The sequence below is a fragment of the Halichoerus grypus genome, chromosome 3, assembly GCF_964656455.1.
Source record: "Halichoerus grypus chromosome 3, mHalGry1.hap1.1, whole genome shotgun sequence".
NCBI lineage: Eukaryota > Metazoa > Chordata > Mammalia > Carnivora > Phocidae > Halichoerus > Halichoerus grypus.
Genome location: NC_135714.1, coordinates 43,465,542 through 43,484,821, shown reverse-complemented (window position 1 = coordinate 43,484,821; position 19,280 = coordinate 43,465,542). Strand labels below are relative to the sequence as shown.

Below are 19,280 nucleotides of genomic sequence, written 5' to 3'. Positions count from 1 at the left end.
ATGCCAAGATATGTACAAGATACAAGGAGGATATGTATAAATGTGTGTATATATTACAACCTTGATCCAACTAACCTAGTTGTGTTACTGTTGGCCACTTGTGTTGATCAGATTACAGATAGGCAGTCCTGATACCATTTTCAGCAGAATTTTAAATATAGGCTCTATCTTGGAATATTAGAGCTGATAGTAGAAGGTATTAAATCATTCAGCTCATTTTATGGATGAGGCCCAGAGAAGTTGCAGCTTGTCCAAAGGTCAGGTAGCTAATTAATGAAATAAGTGGGAAACTTAAAATTTATGTGTTGGCTCTTTCTCACCTTTCCTCCCCTGCCACCTGTCTGGCTCCCTTTTATCTTTCTTGCCTGAGGAATATTCCTTTTTATCCTTGGGAGAGAAGGGGGTAGCTTGAGAGTAGTCAGGGAAATCAGGACGATTTATCCTCATCAGATCTTTCTACAAAGTTTTATCTGTGTGAAGTAATTTCCTAGTATGTAGCTCATTCCCCTTGGCAGCTGGCCACTCTCTCCAGTAATTTACAAGGGAAGGGCTAGTGCCCTGTCAGCCTTATCTTAGATACAGATCCATAAAAAGGTACTGTCCCTTTCTCTAGAACTTCCATTTTAAGTTTTTATTTTAATTCCAGTTAGTTAACATACAGTGTTATATTAGTTTCAGGTGTACAATATAGTGAATCAGGAATTGCATACATCACCTATTACTCATCACAAGTGTACTCCTTAGTCGCTGTCACCTGTTTAACCCATCCCCCTACCCACCTCTCCTCTGGTAACCATCAGTTTGTTCTCAAGAGTCTGTTTCTTGGTCTGTCTCATTTTTTCTCCTTTGCTCATTTGTTTTGTTTCTTAAATACCACATGTCAGTGAAATCTTATGGTGTTTGTCTTTGACTGACTTACTTCACTTAGCATTATACTCTGCAGCTCCATCCATGTTGTTGCAAATGGCAAGATTTCATTCTTTTTTATGGCTGAGTAATATTTCATTGTGTATTTCTGCGTGTGTGTGTATGTGTGTCACAATAGTTTATTTTTGCTTTTGTTTCTCTTGCCTCAGGGGACCTATCTAGAAAAAGTTGCTATTGCTGATGTCAGAGAAGTTGCTACCTATGCTCTCTTCTAGGATTTTTGTGGTTTCAGGTCTCATATTTGGGTCTTTAATCCATTTCAAATTTTTTTTTGGGTATGGTGTAAGAAAGTGGTCTGGTTTCATTCTTTTGCATGTTGTTGTCCAGTTTTTCCAACAGCATTTGTTGAAGAGACTGTTTCCCATTGGATATTCTAGGTTTATTCCCAGGTATCTTATGGTTTTTGGTGCAATTGTAAATGGGATTGACTCCTTAAATTCTCTTTCTTCGGTCTCATTGTTGGTGTATAGAGATGCAACTGATTTCTGTGCATTGATTTTATATCCTGCCACTTTGCTGAATTCCTGTATGAGTTCTGGCAATTTTGGGGTGGAGTCTTTTGGGTTTTCCACAGAGTATCATGTCATCTGTGAAGAGTGAGAGTTTGACTTCTTTGCCAATTTCAGACGCCTTTTATTTCTGAATAAAAGGCATTGTTGTTGTCTGATTGCTGAGGCTAGGATTTCTAGTACTATGCTGAACAACAGTGGTGAGAGTGGACATCCGTGCCGTGTTCCTGACCTTAAGGGAAAAGCGCTCAGTTTTTCCCCATTGAGAATGATATTGGCTGTGGGCTTTTCGCATATGGCTTTTATGATATTGAAGTATGTTGCCTCTGTCCCTACACTGTGAAGAGTTTTAATCAAGAAAGGATGCAGTACTTTGTCCAGTGCTTTTTCTGCATCTATTGAGAGGATCATATGGTTCTTGTCCTTCCTTTTATTAATGTGGTGTATCACATTGATTGATTTGCAGATGTTGAACCAACCTTGCAGCTCAGGAATAAATCCCACTTGGTCGTGGTGAATAATCCTTTTAATGTACTATTGGATCCTATTGCCTAGTATCTTGGTGAGATTTTTGGCATCCATGTTCATCAGGGATATTGGTCTGTAATTCTCCTTTTTGGTGGGGTCTTTGTCTGGTTTTGGGATCAAGGTAATGCTGGCCTCATAGAAAGAGTTTGGAAGTTTTCCTTCTTCCATTTTGATTTTTTGAAACATCTTCAGAATAGGTATTAATTGTTCTTTAAATGTTTGGTAGAGTTCCTCTGGGAAGCCATCCAGCCCTGGACTCTCGTGTGTTGGGAGATTTTTGATTACTGCTTCAATTTCCTTGCTGGTTATGGGTCCGTTCAGGTTTTCTGTTTCTTTCTGTTTCAGTTTTGGTAGTTTATATGTCTCTGGGAATGCATCCATTTCTTCCAGATTGTCTGATTTGTTGGCATATAGTTGCTCATGATATGTTCTTACAATTGTTTGTATTTCTTCGGTGTTTGTTGTAATCTCTTCTCTTTCATTCATGGTTTCTTTGGGTCCTTACTCTTTTCTTTTGGATAAGTCTGGCCAGGGGTTTATCAGTCTTATTAATTCTTTCACAGAACCAGCTCCTAGTTTCGTTGGTCTGTTCTACTGTTCTTTTGGTTTCTGTTTCATTGATTTCTGCTCAATCTTTATTATTTCTCTCCTCCTGCTGTGTTTAGGCATTATTTGCTGTTCTTTCTCCAGCTCCTTTAGGTGTAGGGTTGGGTTGTGTATTTTTTTTTTTTTTTTAAGATTTTATTTATTTATTTGACAGAGACACAGCAAGAGAGGGAACACAAGCAGGGGGAGTGGGAGAGGGAGAAGCAGGCTTCCCGTGGAGCAGGGAGCCTGATGTGTGGGGCTGGATCGCAGGACCCTGGGATCATGACCTGAGCCGAAGGCAGACACTTAATGACTGAGCCACCCAGGCGCCCCTGGGTTGTGTATTTGAGACCTTTCTTGTTTCTTGAAAAAGGCTTGTATTGCTATATACTTTCCTCTTAGGACTGCCTTTGCTGCATCCCAAAGATTTCGAACAGTTGGGTTTTCATTTTCATTTGTTTCCATGAATTTTTTTTAAATTCTTTTTTAATTTCCTGGTTGACCCATTCATTCTTTAGTAGGATGGTCGTTAGCCTCCATGTATTTGAGTTCTTTCCAACTTTCCTCTTGTGGTTGAGTTCCAGTTTCAAAGCATTGTGGTCTGAAAATATACAGGGAATGATCTCAGTCTTTTGGTACTGGTGGAGACCTGATTTGTGACCCAGGATATGATCGATTCTAGAGAATGTTCCATGTGCACTCGAGAAGAATGTGTATTCTGTTGCTTTAGGATGGAATGCTCTGAATATATCTGTGAAGTCCATCTGGTCCAGTGTGTGTCATTCAAAGCCCTTGTTTCCTTGTTGATCTTTTGGTTAGATGATCTGTCCATTTCAGTGAGGGGGGTGTTAAAATCCCCTACTATTATTGTATTATTGTTGATGTGTTTCTTTGATTTTGTTATTAATTGGCTTCTATAATTGGCTGCTCCCATGTTAAGGGCATAAATATTTACAGTTGTTAGCTCTTGTTGGATAGACCCTTTAAGTATGATACAGTCTCCTTTCTCATCTTTTATTACAGTCTTTGGTTTAAAATCTAATTTGTCTCATATAAGGATTGCCACCCCAGCTTTCTTTTGGTGTCCATTAGCATGGTAAATAGTTTTCCACGCCCTCACTTTCAATCTGGAGGTGTCTTTGGGTCTAAAATGAGTCTTGTGCAGACAGCATATCCATGGGTCTTGCTTTTTTATCCAGTCTGATACCCTGTCTTTTGATTGAGGCATTTAGCCCATTTACAATCGGGGTAACTATTGAAAGATGAATTTAGTGCCATTGTATTGCCTGTAAGGTGACTGTTACTGTATATTGTCTGTGTTACTTTTAGGCTCTTTCTTTTCTTAGAGGATCTCTTTCAATATTTCTTGCAGGGTTGATTTAGTGATTGCAAATTCTTTTAGTTTCTATTTGTCCTGGAAGCTTTTTATCTCTCCTTCTATTTTGAATGAGATCCTAGCTGGATAAAGTATTCTTGGTTGCATATTTTTCTCATTTAGCACCTTGAATTTATCATACCTGTACTTTCTGGCCTGCCAGGTCTCCATGGATAGGTCTGCTGCCAATCTAATGTTTCTACCTTTGTAGGTTACAGACTTTTGTCCAAGCTGCTTTCAGGTGTTGACCTATTTTTATTGATTTTGAGGTGATTCTCTGTGCCTCCTGGATTATGATGCCTGTTCCCTTCCTCAGATTATGGAAGTTCTCTGCTATAATTTGCTCCAATATACCGTCTGCCCCTCTCTCTCTCCCCTCTTCTTCTGGGATCCCAATTATTTTAATATTGTTTCACTTTATGTTATCACTTATCTCTCGAATTCTTCCCTTGTGATCCAGTAGTTTATCTCTTTTTCTCAGCTTCTTTATTCTCCATTGTTTGGTCTTCTATATCACTAATTCTCTTTTGTGCCTCATTTATCCTAGCCGTTAGAGCTTCCATTTTTTATTGCATTTGTGATAGCCTTTTTGATTTCAACTTGGCTAGATTTCAGTTCTTTTATTTCTCCAGAAAGGGATTCTCTAGTGTCTCAAGCCTAGCTAGTTTCTTTATAATCGTTATTCTGAATAACTCTAGTTCTGACATCTTACTCATGTCCATATTTATTAGGTCCCTGGCAGTCAGTACTGCCTCTTGTTCTCTTTGTTGAGGTGAGTTTTTCTGTTTTGTCATTCTGTCCAGAGAACTGATGAACAAGAAAACAAAATACTGAAAGGGCAACAACAACCCCAGAGAAATATACCCTAAACAAATCAGAAGAGACCCAAAACCAGAGGGGGTGGGGTGGAGAATATAATCAGACAGGTTAGCCAAATAGAGCAATATGCTGGATTCTGTGTGTAGTTTGGTCTGTTTTCTTAGAAAACTTAGATCCCAAAATTGTAACAAAAGAAAAACTTGTATATGTACAATAATAAAATTAAATACAGTGAATGGATAGAATATAACTGTAAAAATGGAAATTAAAAAACAAGAAAAAACAAAAGAAAAAAACCAACAACAATTAAAAAAAAAAGGAAAGAATATAAACAGACAGGTGAACAGAAGAGAGCAATATACTATCTCCTGAGAGTATTTTGGTCAGTTTTTTAGAGGAAACCACATCTCAAAATTGTAAAGAAAGAGAAACTTATATATACAAAAATAAAACTACATTGAGAGGATAGAATGTAAATGTAAAGGTGAAAATTTAAAAAAAAAAAAAGAAAAAAGAAGAAGAAAAATGAGAATATGATCAGGCAGGTGAATAGAACAGAGCCATACATGAGTTTGGGTGTATTTTGGTCTATTAGAAGAAACTGCATCCCAAGATTTTAAAGAAAGAAAAACTTCTATATATACAAAAATAAGGTTAAATACAATGAAGGGCTAGAATGTGACTGTAAAAATGAAAATTAAAAGATTTTAAAAAAAGGTTGATAAAATAAGTTGGTTGAAAAAGGAAAGAAGAGAAGTTTTAAAGAAGAAGAAAAATAAAGAAAATTTAAAAAATTAAAGTTGAAAGACTAAAGAATCATGAGAAAAAAGCCATGAGTTCTGTGTGCTGTATTCCCCTTGTGCTGGAGTTGTGCAGTTCTCATTGATCGGTAAACTAGGTCTTGGCTGGATGATGTTCTTCTGGGGGAGGGACCTGTTGCATTGACTCTCAGATGTCTTTGCCGGAGGCTGAATTGCCCCGCCCTTGCCAGGGGCTGGGCTAAGTAATGTGCTCGGGTTTGCTCTATGTGGCTGTTGTTCCTTGAAGGCTTTCCCTGTAGCTTTAGGGGATGAGAATGAAAATGGCGGCCTCCTCATCTCTCCCTGGAGCCTAGAGCTCGGGGCCCCACTTCTCAGTGCGCCCTCAGACAAAAGCAGTCAATCACTCCTGTTTCCCTAGTCTTCGGCTGGCTGCACTCCGTGCTCACCTGGCCTGTGGCTGAGTGTTTCTGTCTCTGGCACAGGACCCCATTTGGAGTCTCCAAACCCAGCAGACTTCTGTGGCGGGCTCCTGCGCCGCTCCTCCTGGGAGAGGAAGAGGGGGGTCTCACCACAGTTCTGCCATTTGTTGGCAGGGGCCCAACTGTGCCCCGGATCATGGTTTGTGGCAGCCCTGAGCGGAGAACCCACTCCTGGGCTCACTCTTTGCGGCCGGCTTCCCCGCTCTGATACCTGGGAGCTCTGCTGCACTCAGACACCTGCGGTCTTCCTGTGACCCCTGAGGATCCTGAGACCACACTGCCCCAGCAAGGGTTCCACCCCCTGGTTAGTCGCCTGAGTGAAGTCCCTCAGCAGAGCAGACTTCTAAAAGTTCTGATTTTGTGCTCCGCTGCTCTATGACTTGCTGGTAGCTGGCTGACAGAGGCTCTCTCCCCCTGCGGTCTGTCTTCCCATATATCACCTCAGATTCACTTCTCTGCACCTCCTACTTTACAGAAAGTGGTTGCTTTTCTATTCCTGGAGCTGTAGCTATTCTTTTCTTAGATCGCCAGTTGAGTTTGCAGGTGTTCAGAATGGTTTGATAGCTATCTAGCTGAATTCCTGGGACCTGATGAAATTAAGGTCTCCTACTCCTCCACCATCTTGGAAGCTGCCCCTGTCTTTGTTTTAAAGTCTAATTTGTCTTATATAAGTATTGCTATTCTGGCTTTCTTTTTTTTTCTTCCAAGTTTTTATTTAAATTCCAGCTAGTTAACATATAGTGCAGTATTAGTTTCAGGTGTAGAATTTAGTTACTCATCACTTACATACAACACTCGGTGGTCATCACAGGTGCCCTTCTTAATGCCCATCATGTGTTTAGCACCCACCCTCCCCAACCCCCCTACCTCCCCTCCAGTAACCGTCAGTTTGTTCTCTATAGTTAAGAGTCTTTTTTTCTTGGTTTGCCTCTTTTTTGACATATGTTTGCATGATAAATATTTCGCCATCCCCTCACTTTCAATCTGCAGGTGTCTTTAAGTCTAAAATGAGTCTCTTATAATCAGCATATAGATGGGTCTTGTTTTTTTATCCATCCTGTCACTCTTTGTCTTTTGATTGGATCATTTAGTCCATTTACATTCAAAGTAATTATCGATGGATATGTATTTATTGCCATTTTATTACCTGTTTTGTGGTTGTTTCTGAAGATTTTCTCTGATCCTTTCTTGTCTTTTTGATGGTTTGCTGGTTTTCAGTAGTGATATATTTGGATGTATTTTTCTTTATTCTTTGCATATTTATTAGTGGTTTTTGATCTGTGGTTATCATTAGGTTTGTGTATAACATCTTCTGCTTATAGCAGTCTATATTAAGTTGATGGTTGCTTAAGTTTGAACGCATTCTTTACACCTCTCCTCCCCATGTTTTAGGTATATGGTGTCATATTTCACATCCTCTTATTTTGTAAGTTCCTTGACTGATATTTTACAGAAATATTCATTTTTATTGCTCTTGTGTTTTCTTTCTTCACACTGTCACTTTTGGTCTCTCTTTTCTACTCAAAGAATCCCCTTTAATATTTCCTGCAGGGCTGGTTTAGTGGTCATGAACTCCTTTAGTTTCGTTTGTCTGGGAAAACCTTTTTTTTCCGTCTGGGAAATTCTTTCTCTCTCCTTCTGTTCTGAATGATAGCCTTGTTGGCTAGAGTATTCTTGGCTGCAGATTTTTCCCATTCAGTACTTTGAATATATCATGCCCACTCCCTTCTGGCTTGGAAAGTTTCTGTTGAAAAATCCCCCGCTAGTCTAACGGGGTTTCCCTTGTATATAACTGTCTTGCTGCTTTTAAATTTTTTTCTTTATCACTATATTTTGCCATTTTAATTACAGTGTGTCTTGGTGTGGATTTGCTTTTTTTTATTTTGTTGGGGGTTCTTTGTGCCTCTTGGGTCTGGATATCTGTTTTCTTCCCCAGATTTGGGAAGTTTTCAGCTGTTATCTCTTCAAATAAATTTTCTGCCCCCTTTTCTCTCTCCTCTTCTTCTGGGACTCCTATAATATGAATGGTACTGTGTTTGATGGAGTCACTGAGTTTCCTAAGTCTATTCTCATTTTGTGTTATTCTTTTTTCTCTCTTTTTTTCAGCTTGATTACTTCCCATTACTCTGTCTTGTAGGTTATTAATTCATTCTTCTGCTTCTTCCTTTCTACTGTTCATTCCATCAGATGTATTTCTCATTTTGTTTACTGAGCTCTTTATCTCTTCTATGTATTCCTTATCTCTGTGTTGAGGGTCTCACTGATGTCTTCCACTCTTTTCTCAAGTCCGGTGAATGTATTTAGGATCATTACTTTAAAATTCTCTATCAGGCATGTTACTTATATCTGTTTTATTTGGATCTCTGTCTGTGGCTTTGTCCTTTTATTTCATTTGGGACAAATTCCTCTGCCTTCTCATTTTGTCTAAGTCTCTGCCTGCTTCTTTGTGTTAGGAAAGTCAGTTTCATCTCCTGTTCTTGAGGGTAATGGCCTTATGAAGAAGAGGTTTTGTAGTGCCCTCCTGGGTAGTGTCACCTCTTCTCCAGAGCCTGGCGCTTCCAGGAGTATCTCTAATGTGTGCTGTGTGTGCTCTGCTGTTGTGTCCTGGCCACTTTATCCTTCAGGCCCGTCGTCTGCAGAGGCTCTCTTCGCCTGTTGTGAAATGAGACCTATCACCACCACCAGTGGACTGAGGCCCTGTAAGACTCTTGGGTTGGGAGAGGTGGTGTGGGCAAGGGTTTGGGCAGGTTTTCTGGGGCGGTCGGGGGGGCCATCACCCTTGGACTGACACAAATGTGACTGGGAATGGTGGTTCTTCTGGAGCACAGGAGGGTGGGGCTTGGTGTCAGCAAGTTAGATAGCGAGTGTGGAGGCTGTGCTTGTTCCCGCAGATGGCTGTGTGCTTAGGCTGAGGGGTGGGAGAGGGAAATGGTGCCTACCAGCGCCTTTGTTCCTGGTGGGGTCTCTCTGGGATACACTCTGAGATGAGCAAATAACCTCCCCACTTTGTGCCCCAGGTGCTCTTCAGGATCACTGTTTCCACACTGTGTGTCCACAGGTTTGCCCTGCCTTCTTCCCCAATGACCCTGGGCTCTCCCTGAGCCAAACCTGCCGATCTTTAGAACTCCAGGCATTAAGCCCTGCTGATTGCCAGAACTCATGAAATTTCGCCCCTCTTGCTTTCCAAGCCCATTTGCTATGGGGATTTGTTTTCCCTTTGACTCCCCTGTGTGCTAGTCTGTCTTTTGCCAGTCTCTGCTACTGGGGCTCCCTCCCCACTGCAGCAGCCCATCTTTTTCACTGCCTCTCTGCATTTTCCTACCTTCTTCAGTGTGGCTTCTTCTCTCCCTTTAGTTGTAGAGTTTGCTCTGCCAGTCTTCAGATGGATTTCTGGGGTATTTAGGATGATTTGTTAGTTATCAAGTTGTATTTGGGGATAAGGTGAGCCTAGGATCCTCCTACTCTACCACCATCATCAAAGACAAACAGTTTTACCTAATGAACTCTTTCCATTTTATCATACAGTGTGGGGAAAGGGATAAGCTTCACAGGCTTCAGTCTTGGGAATAGGATGTCCTTCCCTGTCTTACTTTCTCTTCTGTATCTCTCCAGTCTTCCTCCTTTGGGGCCTCCTCAAGACCCTTTTAGTTTTTAGTGTACCCATCCACTGTGCTCGGAAATTACATCCTTTCAATCAAAAGAAGTCCCAGGCCCTGGATCCTTTCTTGTTAAGACTTTTGTGGTATGTTGGTGGAGGCTTTTCTCTCCTTAGTCTTTGCCTGTGTCGAAGATGAAAGGGCAGGCTCTGGTTCTGGCAGTGGGCTTATGTTATTAAGAGTTCTGATTTCAGTTCATTCTCTTCACAGAAGAGAGCTTCACTCAATTTCTAGCAAATATCCTTAGAGCAAATACAGATCACCATAGTAAATATTAACTAACTTTCAAAGATAACACAATCTAGCTTCATATGAAGCATGTTTTTCTTAATATCATTTTGACCCCATTCATTATGAAATAATAATACTGGCATTATTGTACTAAGGAGTTTTTGTAAAAATAATTTCATGAATTTTCTTTATTTCTTTTTTCTTTTTTAAAGATTTATTTATTGACTTTAGAGAGAGAGAGCCAGCACGCACATGTGCAGGGTGGGGGCGAGAGGGAGGGAGAGAGAGAGGGAGAGAGCGAGAGGGAGAGAGAACCTCAAGCAGACTCCCTGCTGAGTGCAGAGCCCGACACAGGGCTCGATCTCACAACCCTGAGATCATGACCTGAACTGAAATTAAGAGTCAGACACTTAACTGACTGAGCTACCCAGGTACCCCTTGAATTTTCTTAAATTACTGGGTTCTCTCTCTTTCTCTCTCTCTCTCTCTCTTTCTCTCTCTCTCTCTCACACACACCCCCTCAGTCAAGAATGGATTTTTCTGAGCCATTCTAGAAGGTAGGCATCTACTCAAAGTAAGTTCTTTCTGACATCCAGATCTGCCCCCTATAGAAGGTGAGAGGAGGTGGAGGGTGCCTTTTTCCACATATTCAACAATTCTTCAACAGTTATTTAGAAGTAGAGGGAGATTGCTCTAACTCTCAGGTCCATACGTTATATACTACAGATATTTTTTATCTACTGCGTGCCACATATATGCTAAGTGGTATAGATACAGTGTTGAAGAAGACATAGATGGTTCTTACCGGCAATTGATATCCTTTGAGAGAGCACTATAATTAAAAAGAAATTTAAATTTAGCATGATAACTGTTTTGATAGGCAAAGAGGAACTCCTCTCTCTTATGGTGTATCTTTTCTGCTGTATATCTTTAGCATCTTTTTCACTGGATCTTCTTTTCCTTCAGCCTGTGTATATACTTGTTACTTCCCTTGATACTTGGTCCCCTTAGAACTTCTTGTGAAGTTCTTTCTTCCCTCTGAAGTTCATAAAGGAGTAGTTTATAATCGCCTGATTATTCACTTTTCTCTAAACTCATTGTAGTCTGATTCACCTTACTACTGACATAACCCTTTTTTTTTTAAGATTTTATTTATTTATTTAATTGATAGAGAGAGAGAGAGACAGCGAGAGAGGGAACACAAGCAGAGTGACTGGGAGAGAGAGAAGCAGGCTTCCTGCCGAGCAGGGAGCCCGATGTGGGGCTCGATCCCAGGACCCTGGGATCATGACCTGAGCTGAAGGCAGTCGCTTAACCGACTGAGCCACCCAGGCGCCCCTGACATAACTCTTTAAAGTCACCAAAATTCACTTCTCATTTTCTTAGTCCTTATCCTATTTGATCTCATTTTACAGTGAACCATCCCTCTTCCTCCTCACTCACCTTGTCATTTTCTCTTCCATTGCCTTCCTTGACAACAGTGTTTTCTATATTCTCTGTCATTTTCTCTGGCCCTTGTTCTCCTCCTCATCCGCATGTGTAGATAATTACTCTAAGGATTTTCTTTGACATGCTTCTGTCTTTTGCAGATCATATTTCTTCAGCTGTCACCTCTGTGCCTAGGGTTCTCAAGTGAAAATACTTTATAAAATATAAAGTACAGGACTGCTTTATTATTAAGTATTGTATTCCCTGTACCAGCTTCTCTCCTGAGCTCTAACTTCCTATTTCTCAATGCTTGCCTAAGTCCTTCTCTGTTCTTACTGCTACTAATTTCATTCAGATTTTCACTAACCTCCCTGACTCTTCCAAAAACCTCTGAGATTTTCCTAACTTAATTCTATTTCTTCTAAATCCATGTACATACTGTTTCTAGACTACTTTTGAACAAAGTCCTTATGTCTTGACCTGGTATTCAAGGCCTTTCATGATCTGACCCCAGCATACTTTTTCAGCTTAATTTCTCTTTCACTTTATCCCCCATGTATCTCCTTAAGCTTCAGTCAAACACCTTTTTGTTAATATATCCAAAAGGTGGAAATGTGTTTTCGTGTGTCAGACATAGCATTGATGTCATTTGTGCTTCAGATACGGCAATTTTCATATAATATACATATAATAATGGTAGAACATTAGGTATCTAGGTTTTAGAAGCCAGCTATCCCCTATATGACCATAGTGTGATTTTTTTTTTTCCAGAAGCATTTAAGAATGCGCAAAGATATGTACTAAGTATTGTAAAGGGAAAAGCTAGCATTTGGCAGCGCTCTGGAAATTCCACATTAAGTCGTTTGTCATTTAATTAGATTTTTTTCTTTTCTGTCCTGTACATTTTTTCTTTTCACTTAACTGACCATTATGTTTAATTTCAGGCTCTTGATGGTTTTTTTTTAGCAATCATGACAGATGGAAGCATAATATATGTGTCTGAGAGTATAACTTCATTACTTGAACATTTACCAGTAAGTATCCTGTGATCTCTTTCTTATCTAATGCCTATTTTAAATGTTCTAAAGCATGAGGAAGAGGACCTCCAGAGCAGTATGGAACAGTGGCTAGAGGGGGACGAGAGCTCTAACCATGTCTCCCTGTTTGGCAGTAACTAATATTTAACTGCCACTGTATCTAACCTCTGCCCTCCTGATTCTAATGCTGTTTTCAGTGTTTCCTTTTTAAACAGCCTGGTGACAGTGTTGTTAAATCACTGGAAATATCCTGAGAATAACTAATTTTCTAGGGAGGTATTTGCTCCTTTTGGAGGAACTCAAATAATTTTCTCAAAAGAATAACTTAGAATAACACACTAAAAATAATAGATACAGAATTTTTGTGCTCTGTGCTAGAAATGAGAGTTTTATAACCATATTCAATTTGTTTTCAATATGACTAAAAGAGTACAGAATTAGAAAAGAATTATATTGCGTAATTTTGATTAGGATGGTGAATACCTGAATTATATTTTGTTTGCTGTTTTATTAAACATATATTTATTGAATACTCTGTGTCCCACTGTATGCTAGGTGCTGTGCTACAATTGACAGTTTTTATAAATTTGAAGTTTTTATTTAAAATGTAATTGTTCTTACCTAAGATAGGGCTTGTAGTATAAATATTCTGAAGTTACTTATAAATATTCTTAAATTGCCCATCTTTTGAAGACTTATAACACTACAAAGTAAACTCTTCTGTAAAGGTTTCTTTCAAGAGATAGTGAAAAGCGCTATCTCCCTTCCTCTGATTATTCTGCTACTTTATACGTTACCAAAAGAATAAACTCCACACTTAAACGACCAGATTCTACAGTAGGTCTAGTTGGGATTTAAGTGTTCAATCATTAATGTTTTCCCCCTTAACGAAAACCCTCTTTGCTTCAGATTCCCTCCTGGGTTTTTTTTTTTTTAACTTTTAATTTTAGGCTATTTTTAGATTTACAGAAAAATGAAGAAGATAGTACAGAGAGTTCCCATATGCCCCATACCGAGTTTCCTCTGTTATTCACATCTTCTGGATCTTTTTAGTTGTGTCAGCCAAAGCTTATAGACTGGCAGGTGAATTTTTTGGTAGAGAAGATTGCTGCTGATCCAGTAGACCCATTTCATTTCATTCTGAGTTAATAGTAGCTTTTTAAAAACAGTTTTTTGCTTTTCTCCGGTTACTTTGGATACTTTGCCTCATATCACTGACATTGCTGAATTATATGTTATTTAATGGTTTGAAAACATAAGCACAAGTGTCTTTTGAGAAAATGAAATAACACTTGTTTAGGATTATGCATAATAAAAGAAAACAATATGTGCTTTTCTATTTTGAGTTGTCAGTAAAAATTAACTGTAACAAATAGTTTAAAATAATTTCTTTTTGTTTTAATATGCAAACCTTTTTTGTCTAAAATAGAATTTTGGCTGTTGCCTGAAAGGAAAGAAACATTAGCAAATCCCCAGGTTAGGCTTTAGTGTTTATAATTCAGTTCTCTTGAGAAATTAAACTTTGCCATTGTCAGTAGGACTTAAAATTTTTAAATTCTAATTCTGACTATGAAATTATAAAACTGATACTTTAGGTCCTGCAAAAAATATTTTTCTTAACTTTGTCACTTCATACTTATGAAATTAACTTAGGCACATTTTAACTTATTTGTGGCTAATAATCAGGAAAAGGAATTTTATTGATTTTTTTCCCCCCTCTTGGTCTGACGTTCTGTAACAAAATCATAGGGTCATACAACCTCAGCATCAGAAGGGATTTTAGACCTCCTTAGCCCAACCTGCCTTTGTGTTGTCAGCAGACATCTACCCAGAAAAATAGGACTTAATTATGCAAGAATTTAGTGAAAGTGCCAACACAAAAAGATCTCTTCACTGGGAACTTAAAATTGGTAACATTTGACAAGTTAAGATTGATTTCCTCACACTTGCTTAAATGTGTTCCTGAGAGAGGATATATTACACTTGTAATCACATGTAATATCAGGGGGGTGATTAACCATGTTACAGTGTAACAGAGTCCAAGAGTAAGAGTGCTGCTCTGAAGATCCTTTTCCTTTCCTTTCCTGCTCTTCTTAACTTGTTAGTTGGGAAGTATAAACATGTGTGTTTTAAGAAAGTCAGTGCAGACTTTGGTATAAATATAGTATACAGAAATATAATTTAGAATTTTTTTGAATAGTCATATGATGATTTTGAAAGCTTATTTGATAGAGCCAGAATTTTTGTTCCTTATGCCTGTACAAAAGGAACACAGTGGTTGTATCTAACATATATTTGACATTTTTTTCCAGAGGAGCTTTTAGTCCTTTTTAAGCAACTTGTGTTTATATTTCCAAACTAACAGCAGTAATTTAACTGTTGGTTGTCTACCTGAAAGAAAAGGAAATTGGTAAGAGTGAATAGTTTCCAATAAATGGTCACATTGACCTACTGTAGAAAAAAACAAAAAGGCCATGGGGCGCCTGGGTGGCTCAGTCGTTAAGTGTGTGCCTTCGGCTCAGGTCATGATCCCGGGGTCCTGGGATCGAGCCCCGCATCAGGCTCCCTGCTCTACGGGAAGCCTGCTTCTCCATCTCCCACTCCCCCTGCTTGTGTTCCCTCTCTTGCTGTGTCTCTCCCTGTCAAATAAAAAAAAAAAAAAAAATCTTTAAAAAAAACAAAAAAACAAAAAGGCCTGTATGATTCAGTAATTGCACTCCTGGGTATTTACCCAAAGAAAACACAAACACTAATTCAGAAAGGTGTATGTACCCCTGTTTTTATTTCAGCATTATTTATAATAGCCAAGATATGGAAGCAACCCAAGTGTTCATCAAAAGATGAATGGATACAGATGGTGTGGGGGGGGTGTGTGTGTGTGTGTGTGTGTGTGTGTGTGTGTGTGTGTGTGTGTGTGTGTGTGTGTGTGTAATGGAATACTACTCAGCCATAAAAAAGAATGAGATCTTGCCCTTTGCAACAACGCGGATGGAACTAGAGGGTATTATACTAAGTGAAATAAGTCAGATAGAGAAAGATAAATACCAGATAGTTTCACTTACATGTGGAATCTGAAAAATAAAACGAATAAAAAACCCCAACAGACTCTTAAGCACAGAGAACAAACTAGTGGTGCCAGAGGAGATGGGGGAGCGGGAGGATGGATGAAATAGGAGAAGGGGATTAAGAGGCACAAACTTTCAGTTTAAGAAAAGGAAAGAATGAAAATAGAAAGACTATTGGTTTATGTCACATTATAAACAGCAGGTTTTATATTTCTTCTTCATGAAAATGATTGAGAGAGATAGAAGGATCTAGATAGCTACCATTTTATTTTCTTTCCTTTGAATTGTGTTTGGGAACTGAGTGGATGGTTTGCCAACATCAAGTATGATCAGCTTCATTTAGAGATTTTAAGTGTAGTGGTTAAAGGAAAGTTTGACACATTAATTAGTTGCCTGCTAACTCTGACATTTCAGATTATCAAGTGTCAGGGGAAGCAGAATGGTGGGGAAGGATTGCCTCTGACCATACCACTCTCTACTAGTCTTTCGTATTTTCTCTATGAATATGAAACCTCCTATAAGGGTAACATGGCTTAAATCATAATTTACTGAAGTAGTAGAAGAAATTATAGATAAGAATAAATAATAGAAAACTATAATCATTTCCAAAATGAAAGTTTTAGCTTTTCAAATTGGTGTCTTATTTTTCTGTTAAGACAGTTTTTTATATTAGTATCAATGCTTATATTACTGATACTTTATTTTTATATTTATAGATTATATCTATATATATATAGATTATAGATTTATATATTTTTATATTTATAGAAAACAAAAGCAGTTTTCTAGCTTTTGTTCTTATTCATGCTTGAATTTTTAGTTCATTACTTCTAGAGGTTTTTCAGACTTTCAGCAAAATCTCATTAAAATACAGATATATTTTTGATATGGTTATCCCTAAAACCTTTATCAAATAACTCCTTAATCCAAAATATTTTACTGTTATATGCAAAGCGTAGTCTAATGTGCCTTGATTTGAAGGACAGGAGATAAAGGTGTAAGAGATAGGGCCCTTTTGTTCACTCATGGGGTAGCAGGGCATAGACATTGAAATATAACAAGTATTTTTTATTGAAAATGAATGATATGAGTAATAAATACTAAAGGAATTTTATTTTTACTGTGGATTATGGTGTTAAAGAGAATGCTTTTTTTAAAATTTGTTTCGGAGGTAGAATTTAATGATTCACAGTTGCGTATAACACCCATTGCTCATTATATCAAGTGCCCTCTTAATGCCCATCCCCCAGTTATTCCATCCCCCCACCACCTCCCCTCCAGCAATCCTCAGTTTGTTTCCTAGAATTCGGCATCTCTTACGGTTTGCCTCCCTCTCAATTTTTATCTTATTTTATTTTTCCTTCCCTTCCCCTATGTTCATCTGTTTTGTTTCTTAAATTCTACATGACTGAAATCATATGATAATTGTCTTTCTCTGACTGACCTGTTTCACTTAGCATAATCCCCTCTAGTTCCATCCACATCGTTGCAAAGGGCAAGAAAGGAAATCATTTGAACTGAACTTTGAAAGGTTAGATGGTACAAATCTGTGGAAAGAGCGGGGAGGATATTCTACTTCATGGGGTAGACGAGGAAGGCTAGAGAAAAGAAAGAATGTGAATGTATGGCTTGTGTGGAGAGTAGTAAAACACCCCTTTCTTACCTCCCACTAGCCCCCATGGTTGTTCTTTATTGTTCTTTGGGGGTTTTTTGTTTGTTTTGCTTTTAACAAAATCTTTACAGTGTTTAAAATAGAAACAGTGGAAGTGCTTTGGTTGAATGCAGGGGGAAAGACCCTTAGCCCGGCCTTCACAACACCTTCTCACTTCCCTTACCCTCCACCCCTTCCTCCACAGTTTTTGAGATGCCACTTCACTGTTCCCAGAATTCCATGGGGCAGTTTGAAAATGTAGAGAAACCAAGTAGAATGTACTAGATTTGGTAGGAAATGTGAAGTCACTGAAGTTTTGTCAGTGGTTCTTTTATTATTATTATTATGTTGTTATTTTTATTTATTTATCTGAGAGAGAGAGTGCACTTGTGCATGAGTGGGGAAAAGGCTGAGGGAGAGGGAGAAGCAGACTCCCTGCTGAGCATGGAGTCCGACTCGGGACTCAATCCCAGGACCCTGAGATCATGACCTGAGCCAAAGGTAGACACTTAACTGACTGAACCACCCAGGCACCCCTTGTCATTTTTGATTCCGCAGCCATGGCACATCATGGATAAGCTGATGTTTGTCAAATGAATGTTGGTTACTAAACCATGGTTAAAGCCATATTTTTAGCAAGGATTGTAATGCTTAACATACTACTTGCCTCTTTTGTTATCTAAAAGCAAGGCTTTTTGACAATGGGATACAGGATAGATGGCTGGAAAAATGAAATAAAAAAGAAAGGACACACTGGACAATTGAAATAACACCAAATCAGATCTCCTCTTCACTTAGTCAGTGGCTAATGCTTTGGTCCTTTGTTATAGTATATACCGCCATAATTTACTAGAGGTTTGGATATATGGTAAGGCTGTATCTCGTAGCCAAAGATTTTTCTAATAAACTTTCTTAGTCCTGTTATATAGTAAATGTTCACATTTGGTGAAACTTGCCTTTGCAAATAATTTATCAGACTTTCACAGTCATACTGATCATAGATCTGATGACACTAGTATCAGAGGCATGGAGGTCATGTTAACCTTCTTCCACCTTCTCTTGTTTTTTGAGTTGTGCTCGATAACTTGGCATTTGTCAGTTTTTATAGATGATTGAAAGCCATATGCTCATGTGATGTTTTAAGAATGATGATATACTTTTATTTTTTTCCCTTTTTTTAATAAGATTTTATTTATTCATTTGACAGAGAGAGAGAGAGAGCGCGAGCACAAGGGGAGGGGGAGTGGCAGAGGGAGAGGGAGAAGCAGACTCCCCGCTGAGCAGGAAGCCCAATGTGGGACTCTATCCCAGGACCCTGGGATCATGACCTGAGCCGAAGGCAGACGCTTAACCGACTGAGCCACCCAGGCACCCCGTGATACACTTTTAAAATACATGTATCTTGAATCACTAAAATTATTTTATTTTTTAAAAATTTCTTTTTCAGTCTGATCTTGTGGATCAAAGTATATTTAATTTTATCCCAGAGGGGGAACATTCAGAGGTTTATAAAATACTCTCTACTCATCTGCTGGAAAGTGATTCATTAACCCCTGAATATTTAAAATGTAAGTAGTCACCATCAAGCAAAAAAGTTAAATGTATTTGGTTGCATTTTCCTTTACTTTTGTACGTTTGTAACAAACACAGATGTGTCAAACCATATTAACAAATAGCATCATTCCATATACCCTACTAGATCCTTTTTAAATATTTATATATATCTAATGGAATTATGACCATATTAGAATTATGACCATACTCTCAGGGTATATTGAAAGCCCATCTTTTTTGTTACAATAGTTTTGCCATAAAAATGTATTTTACAAAAATGGAACTTGGCAATGTATTAATTAAGAAAAAATCTTTTTGTATGAAATGAGAGAAAATTAAGATATTCTCATTTTCACCATCACTAACCAATTGAACATTGAAACTGTAGAAAAAAATAACTTATGTATTTCAAAATATTATTAAGTAAAGGAAATTGCTTTATTAAACAGAATTAAGTTATCATTTATTGGATATATTTAATATGCCTGGAACTTGTGCTATATCATAAGAGTGCCAAGAATAGTGAAAAATAGTTCTTGCCTTCAAGAAGTACAAAATACTATGGTATAATCAGACATTTCTCTTAGATTCATTTGACAAATTAATTTGACCTGAATGTCTCATTTTCTCCACTAAATTAACCCTTGTTTAATCTGAAATTGTTTTAACACT

The 19,280-nt window shown here is 38.3% G+C and overlaps 1 protein-coding gene across 24 annotated transcripts in view; it reads left to right on the top strand.

Annotated features, from left to right (window-relative positions):
* CLOCK (clock circadian regulator) overlaps positions 1-19,280 on the top strand; it is a 142,399-nt gene that overhangs the window by 78,036 nt on the left and 45,083 nt on the right. For all 24 annotated transcript variants that reach the window (XM_078068660.1, XM_078068653.1, XM_078068646.1 and 21 more), the window contains 2 exons: positions 12,246-12,335; positions 18,502-18,622. In XM_078068660.1, coding sequence (XP_077924786.1) covers positions 12,246-12,335; positions 18,502-18,622 — 211 coding nt within the window. The remainder of the gene's footprint in view (positions 1-12,245; positions 12,336-18,501; positions 18,623-19,280) is intronic.